The sequence below is a fragment of the Osmerus mordax genome, chromosome 4, assembly GCF_038355195.1.
Source record: "Osmerus mordax isolate fOsmMor3 chromosome 4, fOsmMor3.pri, whole genome shotgun sequence".
NCBI classification, from domain to species: Eukaryota; Metazoa; Chordata; class Actinopteri; order Osmeriformes; family Osmeridae; genus Osmerus; species Osmerus mordax.
Window position 1 is genome coordinate 15762595 of NC_090053.1, and position 11085 is coordinate 15773679.

General features: G+C 40.4%; 1 protein-coding gene across 1 annotated transcript in view; it reads left to right on the forward strand.

Annotated features, from left to right (window-relative positions):
• The window catches only part of cry2 (cryptochrome circadian regulator 2), a 36077-nt gene extending 28889 nt beyond the window's left edge, over positions 1-7188 (forward strand). Inside the window, exons 11-12 of the mRNA XM_067234430.1 lie at positions 6568-6795; positions 6927-7188. Coding sequence (XP_067090531.1) covers positions 6568-6782 — 215 coding nt within the window. The 3' untranslated portion in view covers positions 6783-6795; positions 6927-7188. The remainder of the gene's footprint in view (positions 1-6567; positions 6796-6926) is intronic.
• The last annotated feature ends 3897 nt before the right edge of the window (positions 7189-11085 follow it).

Below are 11085 nucleotides of genomic sequence, written 5' to 3' on the forward strand. Positions count from 1 at the left end.
AGAATGCTGATGATTTCAATGGCGAGTCATTTGGTAAGTAGTTCAAAATATCCATGGGCATGTACCTTTTAATGCAACATTTAAAGATTATTCGGTTAGCACACTCTTAACAGTATAAATTAATGGATAAGAGTCGTAGTAAGTTGAATAGTTTTTTAATGTAAATATGTATACGGATATTTAATTAGACCAGTCATTAAACCTAGCATTAGTTGGACAATGTGCAGCTAAATTGCAGGGAACTGCTGCGAAATCACTCAATATAGTTAGTGGTTTTCATTCGAAATGAAAGCTGGCAGTAAATAATACTCTAGAGTGAAAGATCCATATCTTTTTAATTTTTTGCGCTTAACTTTCCCAGCCAACATTTGAGATCTATCCAGTGTGTCCAGCTCATGTCCTCAGATAAGACCATTTATTGGTGAGAAGTCTCCTCCCCTGCATATCAGCTGTTAATATGATCGATCCCAGAGACAGAGTGCACGTGCACGTGGAAACTTAGAGTTCTCCGACCCTAGGCTTGAGCATATGATTCACTCAACACAAATAAGGTTTATTTCACCTCTAGTATGATAATGGTCAACCTAGGTCAGTTTGTTTACGTAAGCCTAGTGTCATCTATAGGTCATGTGGGGAGACGGCTCTCTACTGACAAAGGAATGCTAGCACCAGTATTTTCAGAATATAACCTTACATTCTAAATTTCTCCGACAATGGCGAATACACCAACATTAAAAAACATGTAAAGTTGTGAACCCATAGTATGATGCTTACCAGCTGCAATGTTGGTGTATTCGCCATGCTAAACTAAACATGAGCTTGACACACTGGATACATTTTAAAGTTTAAATTGTGGCTCTAGCTGAAAGATTGAGGAAGAAGAAGGATTTGGAAGTTGAAGAAGTTTAAAGACGTTTGAGAGGATTTGAAAGAAGACTCCATTGGAAACCCATGTTAAAAATATTATGAATATTGATTTATATTAATTCAAGCATAAGAGGTACAAAGCTGAAAAGTCATAGCACCCATGGCCTGAAACATCTGAATTTTTTGATAGCTGAACGGTTTTAATAGCTGAAGATTTGAAGGCGCTGAAAGGTGCCACGGAAGAAATAGAAGATAAATAATAAAAATAACTAGAAAGGCATTTCCTGCTGAAAATGCGTTGGAATGCTGAAAGATGAAATTATTTTTCTTAAATTGCAGAAAATACAGAAATGAGAAAATACCCGCAAGCTGAAATGAATGTCAAAAATGTGTGAGTCACACAAAAGAGGCAGTGTGGAAACTGAACTGCATCATCTAACAACGCTAAGAGCTGAAATACAATGCGGGAGAAGCTGAAAGCTGAACTGTTAAACAGAAGAAGTAGGCCTAGGCTAGCTAGTCATAAAAAGAATATTATAGTCTTAACAGCTGAAATTATAGTTGGGATAGTAATAGCAGTAGCAGATGTGTGCATTGAGTGCGTTTACTCGGCTTTCTTAGTAGGATTCAATGTGTTGATTGAATGAAACATACAGCAGTAGGGCCGATACAGGAAGACACGGCGACGCTTTGTTGCTGAAGGATGATGGTGCAAGTTTTGTCCGTGGAGCATACAACGATTAATAAAAAATCATGTAGACGCGCTTATTGAGTAATCACATAACTAACTAGAAAGTGCATTTCCTGCAGAAAATGCGTTGGAATGCTGAAAGATGAATTATTTGTTTTTAAATTGCTGAAAATAGGCTACAGAATTAGAAAATACCCGCAAGCTGAAAGCTGAAATGAATTTCAAAAATGTGTGAGTCACACAAAAGAGGCAGAATTTGAAAGGCTGCTCTCGCTTCAAGGCTCATAGCTGAAAATCTGTAAATGTGAGCTCTTTAGTAGTCACATTGGCTGAAAGAGGACAATATTTCCTACATTTTAAGGTATAACTTGTTTCTGTAAGTTAAACTATATGAAAGTTAGAGGAATTTGTTTGACAGTTTAGTTGAATATCAGAAAAAGAGCAGGCAGCAGTGTGCCACTCTGCTTGCTGCTCATGCATAAAAATCAAGAAGGAGCAAACATTTTAATGTATTTCAAACTGTCATAATTCAAAATTGACTGAATATTTGAAAACTGAATCATTTGGGAATAGCTGAATGTCTTGTGAACATTTTAAATGTTGAATGGTGTCTCTAGCTGAAACAGCATTCTCACAATAATAATAAAACTAACAATAACAATAGGTTTCCTCCTTACGGAGGAATCCTAATGATGGTATTCAATGACACAAATCTGTGTTCTAGAAAGAGTGGTCTGGAGTCGCAGAGGTCCCATAATATCAGCTTTAATGCAGCAGTTGGAAATCAACAAGTACAGAGCTCTGGGGTTGTCTACGTTTTTCTACCCGCAACAGAGTTTGGGCTGGTTCACGAAGTCCAACTGGCTATCTTTCCCTCCCCAGCATATATGTATACAGTGCAATTAAAACAGAAAGATGAAAAGAGGGTTGAGCTTGTTCTCTCGTGCATCAGGGAGTTGTTCTTGCCTACGCGTCCCACCTGCTCGGGTGCCGTCTCCACCCGGTTTCAAGGTTGTTTCTGAAAATGAAGAGATAGACACAAAGAACAGCCTGCTTCCCACACTCTGTGTGAGACACCATGTTTAAGCCTGAGCACACTTCTCAGATCATAAGACATAACTTTAATAAGCACTATGCATAACTTTACTAAGCACAATATATTCTTTAGGAGGAGCTAAAAACAGAGGGTGGGGGCTTGGTCAGCACACAATTTCCAGAAAGGATGTGTGTGCGTCTTGCCAAGCTCGAGTGTGTGTCAAGTGGGGTGACCACCTGTCCCGCTTTGCGCTGTATCGCACAGCATTTTCAATATGGGACGTGCGGGACAAGGGGTGAAAATGCTGTGCGACACAACGCAAAGCGCGACAGGTGGTCACCCTAGTGTCAAGGGGCAGGATGAGTCTGAGAATTTGGAGCACGCGCGCTGTGGAGCAATTCAATTGAATTCAATCATATATTGACATATCAAGGTGAAATTGCGTATGGTACTTCAGAATGATGTCATCTTGAAGGCACAAAGGTTTGAAAAACCATCAGTCAAAATTATCAGATTTATTAACACAAAGCTATTGTGGCAATGTGGACATTTACATAAATGCACTTCTTTCAGCCATTTTGTATTGCATTCCTTATTCAATTTCACCCTATAGAAAGACATCAAATCTGTAACAATTTTCAAGTCGATTGGATCTATGGTTCATGGGGAGAAGGGTTTTGAAGGTTGTACCAAATTTGGACAGTACAGCAAAATCTATCATGGCGGACCTATGGGTTCTTGAGGCTTTTTTTGTTCCCCATGAGAAATAAGGAATGTATACCAATTTTCAGGCATTTTGGAATAATGGGGTGCTGGGGAACTCACGTAGACTTTAGGCGTGGCTTACAGTGCCACCTATGGGCGTACATAGGCCATTAGCGGTCTGGGAGTAGTGAGTGACCTGGGGGGTGTTCCATCAACGTCGATTAAGGAAAAGCTAGACTTATCTCGCCAAGTCTCACTTACCTTAGCGAGAGTTCCGTTCCATTAAGGTGGCTTATTTTAGTTCTAGCTACGTAACCAAGGTAACTTATACTTCGGAACTAGCCTGATCCGTGTCAGGCTAAAAGTCAAGCTAAACTAAAATGTGTTGCAAATAATTTCAAACAGGCGGAAACAGAATCTCAAAAGACAGTTCCGTCGAGTAAATTCCTGCGCGCAAACCACTTTAGTCCCGTGTTCGGAAACGTAAATTCAGACTTTTTGAAGTGCAGACATTAATGATTTAGCTACATGTTTACTTAATCTCCAAACAATATATTAATTTAAATAAACAAGTTAAGAAATAATGTCACTTTTGTTTTCAAAAGCCATTGGTTAATTGACATAAAATAAGGACTTAGAAACTAAGCAGAGCGTCTAGACAAGTTACAATCAATTATGGTGTATCCGTTCTTTGACAACCCTGTGGTGGATGAAGGTGCTCAGATTATACAAAGAGCGTTTATCCCACCAGCCCCAAGGGTCTTCAGAGACAGAAGTAATGGTTCCCTGACCAGTATCTGTGGAAGAAGTATAGGTTCAGCAGGCCCAGCATAGTTTATCTAGATAAATAATAAATAATTGTCATAAAAAAAAAAAAACATAAATATATATATATATATATGAAATAACACTTTAGCAACTCTTAAGGATGGCAATGAACACATAAGAGCAGCCTACCATCCTTTGTAAAAAGTAATAGAAAGGAGAGTAGACTATAATAGTAGAAAGGAGGGTAGTAGACTGCAGTCTATGTAGGTAGGCCTAGACTATGTAGTCTGCTGGAATCACACACAAGGAAGCAAACCCACTGTAGCCAAGCCTTGACACTGTTCAGTCTGTCTGCATCTGTCTGTGTCTTTGCATGTGGGACATTCTTGAACGGGCAACTATGCCAGGAAATATGAAGGGTATACCTTGCTCCACAGCAGTACCTGAATATTATCATCAGTTTTTCAGGTAATCTTGAAACACAAAGAATCAAGGAGGACTTTTTATTCAATTGTATAAAGTATTTTCATTGTTTAAAGTAGCCTATATGTTGACAAGCCTCTATATTACCTCTCCTCTGGCTTCCCAAATATTATAGGTGCAATATACTGTCCCCATGGGTGTATCCAGGCCCATTGGAAGACTCAGGGGGTGACTGCCTGGTGCCCCCATGGTTGAAAGCGTTTCTAAAATGCCCAGAGTGGCAAAAATTAGACCAAGTGCCCTACTGTCTGCCATTCACATTGTGAAATATGCTTGAGTGCACAGGATGCCCCATGCAATAAATGACAGTGTGCCCTCTATAAATGTAAAAAGAGTTCCTTTATAGTATAGAAAATGTGATGCAGTACCCTATAAGGTGCCCTTACAATGGCCTAAATTGGACTGTTCCCATGCCCTTACTTCCAATAGAAAAAGGTGCTGTTATGAAGTGCCCTTTATGCTGCCCCTACATGACAGTGTCCCAAATGTTGCCCTTTCCAAAGAAGACAATTAGATTCTGTGCCCAACAGTCTCCCCTAATGTTCCCAGTAGGGCATGCTTTCCCAAAGTGAGGCTGTGACAACACTTGGCACAGCCACAGTCTGTCACTGTCCAAGCCCCCTCTGGATCTGTGGAGGCAGACTATGTTAATTGGAAATACTCGTAATATAATAATGATAGTCATGCTGAGCAATTTTAAATGACTGTTCTGCCAAACAAAGTGTGCAGTTTGGGTCACCTTCTGATCTAAAAAGTCAGTGCTGGATCTGTGCAATACTAGTCATTTCAGTGAATCCCCATTTAAGTCATGGTTATCTTTCCCTTTTATCTTAACCCTTGTGTTATCTTCGGGTCATTCTGACCCATCAGTCATTGTGACCCACCGTCGTATTGCGACAAATTTACCTCATACAAAAACAGTGAAGCATTTTCTTTTAATTGTCGGGCTGTCTCAGACCCCCCACATTGGAATGGTTAAAAGAAAATTATTTTTATTTGTTTTTGTATTGGGTAAAATTGGGTAAACACAACGATGATTCGTTATGAACCTTTGGGTCATGTGACCCGAAGGCAGCACGAGGGTTAAAGCTCAGCATTTAGCCTCAGTTAATAAAAGTTATTTTGAAGTAATTTTTTATTTTGTTCAAGATGTGAAGACAAAAACATTACTAGCCCACATCAAGTGCAATTAACCATGGCCTTCTTCAGTGTTTTGAATTTTATCCTACAATTTTCAATTGCTGCCACATTCTTTTTTGGGCTATTATTCTCAATCTCCTGTTGAGAATATCGACCATAGGCTAGCCTGTCAGAACGGTTTCAGACAGCTCATCAAATTACGCTAATTATCAGTAGGCCTAATTGCGGCAACATTGTCCTTTTAGGGAACAAAAAAAATCAATTTACGCTGCTGAAACAACACACCTCTGCTGCTTTACGCTATACTTTTTGCGACATAACTCCTCTTTTCGACGATCGCCTGATCTGGGCTGCACAGTCTAAGCTTATTGAGGTCTAGCTTGAATTAGCGTTGCCTGTTAGTGGAACGGAACGTTAGTGGAACGGCTTGAGGCTTAAGTCTAAGTTGACGTTTACCCAAGTGAGACTTATTCGTGTTAGCGCGACTTGCGTTAGCGACGATGATGGAACACCCCCCTGGTGTATCATTGGGCCAAATTTGAAAAAATCGGGTCAAGGACTTTTTGAGCTATTGAGCCATTTAGCGGAGAAGAGGAAAAATAACGATACTAACAAAAACAATAGGTTTCCTCCTACCGGAGGAACCCTAATAATTTATATTTATATAGCGCTTTTCTTGATACTTAGACGCTTTACATGTGCGACGACAAACAAAACAATACAACAGCAAAGATATCAAAGACATAGGATCAAACAAAACAAACAGAAAAAAAGAAAACTGTGTGAAATTAGTCATGTAGTGGAGGGTAGGGAGCAGGGGTTAGCAGGTGAATGCGAGTTTGAAGAGGTGGAATAACAAACTGTGTTTGGGTTGCAGACTCCCCCCAGCCCAGTACCTCAGGCACAGCCCCCCCTTCGCTGAGGAAGAGAGGGTCGCAGACAGAGCAGCATAGGCAACGTCTGAAGGTCCAGCACACCAACCCTGTTAGAGCAGGGGAGGAGGAGGAAATGGGGACGGAGGACAAAGGAGACGAGAGTAGGATGGAGGAGGAGGGGCAGCCAACAGAGGAACAAACTATCACACTGCAGTAACCAATGACAAAAGGTAAGTATCTATTGTTGGTGTGTTAGAAGAGGGGGGAGAAGCAGAGGGCGAGAGGAAAGGAGGGAGGAAGAAACTTGGAGATGGTTTTGTGTGAGATTTTTATTGAAGCTTTTCTGTTGGCTGTGTTACAGGAGGTGCTACTACAGAGAAGAGACCAGCTCACCTCTCCTGCCTGGGACAATTAAACACACACACATGCAGTCAAACACAGACACATCCCAGTTTCTTTTTCTAATTGTATTTTTTATCAATCAGAAGTGTAGAAAAAAATGCTGCATTGCCAAACTCATGTCCATAGCTAGGTTTCACTGACTACGTTTACATGCAGCCTCCTATCCTGTCATAATCTGAAGAGGCCATTCTGAATAAACACCTAATTCAGAATAAAGCCGTTCTGTATCAGATAAACGTGATAATTTGTTTTATATGAAAATATTAGATATATAATAGCTTTTTCAGGTTACATTATTCATGGCAATGAGCTGACACTTAGTGCATAATGCTTCTCCTTGTGAAGGGTCAGTGTGTCATTCAAAGTTCTGCTTCCATTCTGCATCTGTCAGTTCCAACTCAGCTCAACAATTTTCCACTTATTTACTCCATGCCATGACCAGGGGCCTGTACTACGAATCAAGATCAACATGCTCTGGATCACTTTCAGTTACCCGGCTACGCGAAGCGTAACAATCGCAATCACTATAAGTGGTATCACGACGGCGGTTATCATCTCTAACTCATCCCAGATCTTTCCAATCTAGAGACGTGCGCGTTCACATAAAGGGGCGGTGTTTGCACCGTATGTCCAATCGCAAACATGGACAAAACAAGAGCCGCATATTTCACGCAGGAGTAGCCAACAATAATCTTCCAAACTTTGTCTACTCCTCCTGTGTGAAATATTGTAATACAAACATATCAGGAATACAGACATATAATACAGACAAAAATCAACAAAGTCGCTGCTACCAAGCTGGCAGAAAATAGCAGACGCTGTAAATGCGTAAGCTACATGACTTGATATCTTGTGCCTGGGGCACAAGATACATTTAGTCATTTAGCAAACACTCTTATCCAGAGCGACGATGTGACCATAATTACGCGTGTGCATTCCATAACGTTAAACTTTTGTTGCTGTATTATTTTAGTTGCAACCCTGGCAGTGGCAAACGATCGTGGGAGCAAATAAAAAATAAATATAAAACCATAAATCAAAACGGTAAGTAGCAGTAGGCAATACTTGCACATATTTTAAGGCCAACAAGTACAAGGCTGAATTGCCTGAGTCAGTCCCTTTTGTAGGATATTGGTATAGCTACAAAGGGCCTATAAAACAATGAAATGGCTTGCAGCTAACAGGAAGAAAAATAAGGCAAAGAAAACTGGGGGGGCCTTCTCCACAGGACTTCACTCCTGCTGAGGAGCTGGCCCTCTCCAGCTAGCAGGGTTGCCCCATGATGGAAGCAGTGGAAGGGGGCATTTCTTCAGACCCTGGTGGCAGCAGCTTGGAAACCCAAGCATATGTATGTTTCAAGTAATCTGTGACCATGGTCATTCAACAATTGTTTATGATATTGTAGGAGTGAAATGTATTACTGTTCTCTGCAGTGACAGGAAATACAGTGGTGTTGCTGCCACCACCCACTGTTGTCCCACTGTGCCATACAGAGGTAACAGTGAAACTAATAGTCATACGCCAGTATGTATGCCATATGTGGTTCCTGAATATTGATCAAATATGCCATTTACTTTCTCAAGTGGAGGTCCAGATGATCAGGAAACTGTGTCTGCCAGCTCAGAGAGCATTTTGGGGGTACACTTTTGAGTTTTATTTACCACTTGCAACACAGATGGTGAGAGTGTGTGAACGTGTGGCTGTGATTGAAGTGTCTGTAATGACTTGCTAATGGTGGTGGTCTGAACATGAGACACAAGTCCTTACAGTGCTCATTTCAAATATGACTCAATTGATTAAATTGCTATGGTGTTAAACTCAGCAGGAAGAGGAACGTCTTCCTCCCCCCGAGCCTAGGGCCTCTACTTCAAGGCCAAGACAAAGACACAAATTATAAGCAATGAACCTTGAAACACAGTAGTCAAATGGACACCTTCAACTTTCTCCAAGTGTGCCTTGCAAAGGGACAATGTTCTTTATTTGTTTCAGGTTGGAGCAGACAATGTGAGGGCCCTGTATAAAAGAACCCTGGAGCTCGATATAGAGTATAAGAGGCTCGATATCTGTATAAGAGGCTTTTAATTAAAAAAACAAGGCTGGCTTTTGTGTTCCTAGGGAAGGGAGAACACATAAGGATGTATTTGTTAAACTTTTTTTGACGTTTTGGTATTTTTATACCTTTTTGTGGCTTTTTTGTTGTGCATTTTGATTCTTTTGTGGGGGTTTTCACCATTCCTTTCTTTCAATGTCCTATTTATTCTTTTTGAAAAATGCTATAAAAGTGAATGAAACATCCAAATTCAATGAAAGTAGTGAAATGATCATTTATTTAACTTGTGAATAGCATTGTATGGTACCATACACATTGTTCTTTTTGGTTTGAAATGTTTTGGTTGAAAGAAACACATTTCTGATATGGAAATGATTAGAAAAAGGCACAAAGCAACCCAAGGACTACAGAATGGGTTAAGGGGAGACACCCCAGTGAATAGGGATAACATATCAACATGAAACCTCCCCAGTTGATAACTAATATTAGGTCAAATATTGTTTTCATTACTAGTTTCCTGTAAATGTATGTTTAAATGAGCAAATGATGCATCAAGTTGTAAAATATGATATAATGTGCATACATTTCCAGAACGGAAATCATAACATTGCATGAAGACAGAATGAAAATCCTTGTTTCATTTTGTCAACATATTAGAGTCCAAAGTTTTTACAAAGGGCACTTTGGATATCTCGTTTTCATCACTCCATTAATCAGAATATGGTGGCAACAGCCATTGAAGAAAATCATTTGCAAATTGCGCGGCAGACTGTGTTCTTGCTCAGGTTCTCTGCATCACCCACACTATAAAAGTAAGAAGTGAAATAACGAAACGGTATAGACTGTGGGACTGTGAGTGCACGGCTTCGATGTGTCGCATTGGCAACATACGGCTCAAGAAGCTGGCTAGAAGATACGTAATTCACTCTGCTGAGAATCTATATCTTTCATAAAGATACTCATGAGGGAATGCGAAAGGGTTTTGTCGGTCTCTAAATGTTCTGGTTCTTCTGAGCGCACCTGTCACTATCCGCGCACCAAGCTCCACAGGATCTTCTATGAACGGTGACGGCATTATCTTCAAGAATGAGTTAGTGGGCGGGGCTTTTATACCGGTTGATCTGTGATCTCCAACTTAACCTGCTCCCGACCAGGTTAGCCGTCCAGCATGTGTTACCATGGCGATCTACCCCGGTAACAAGTGATCCTCCATAGTCAGGCCCGTAAAGATTACCCCCGCAGCCCCCGCACCACGGGGGGGCCTCGCAGGGATGGGGGGCTCGCAGGCCCCCCGTTTTTTTTTTTTTTTTTTATCCAATTTGAATTACATGGGGTGTCTTATTGTCTTGTCTGTGTTTCCAGAGTTGATATAAAAATAAAGTAAAGTATATTTAATTGTGCTTTCTTTGTTAGCTAGGTAAGTGACATGACGAACTAGGTCAGATGGTCACACAGACCGGCGAGCCCGCTGCAAATAGGTAGCTAACTGTAGCGTAGCGTAGGAAAAATGAAACGCACATTTAAAAGCGGTGCCCAAAAGCGGCATTCAAAACAGAAAATTTCTGAATTAAATGCCAAACTTCCCAAAATTACCAATTTATTTTTTGACCAGCCGGTGAAGGATGCACTCATCTGCCAGAAGAGACAGGTGTTGTACTGTTTGCTATAGCTAACATTACTGTACCACGTAGCTAACGTTAGCCTATACTTGACAGCTGTACTGCTCTGTCTGTGTTGTGCTTCCTAGCGTTAACAGAGCCTCCTTTCCAAGAGCCAGGAAAATTAGCCTTGCTCCTTTATTGACTTCCTATCAAGCTGACAACATTGAAATGGAGTGAAACTACAAAAAAAAGAGAAAGTAGAAAAAGTGCTTAATTATAAAATATATTACATAACTGACATTATTAGCAAACATGATAACGTATGCGACAGTAGTATCGTGCAGTTGCAGCGATTGCGTTTGACTATTTAAACATACAATAAAAAATAATCAAAGTTACAATAAGTCATTGTATTTCAGTTATATACATATTATGATCGTGTAAAACGTACAGTCATTGCTTTCTAC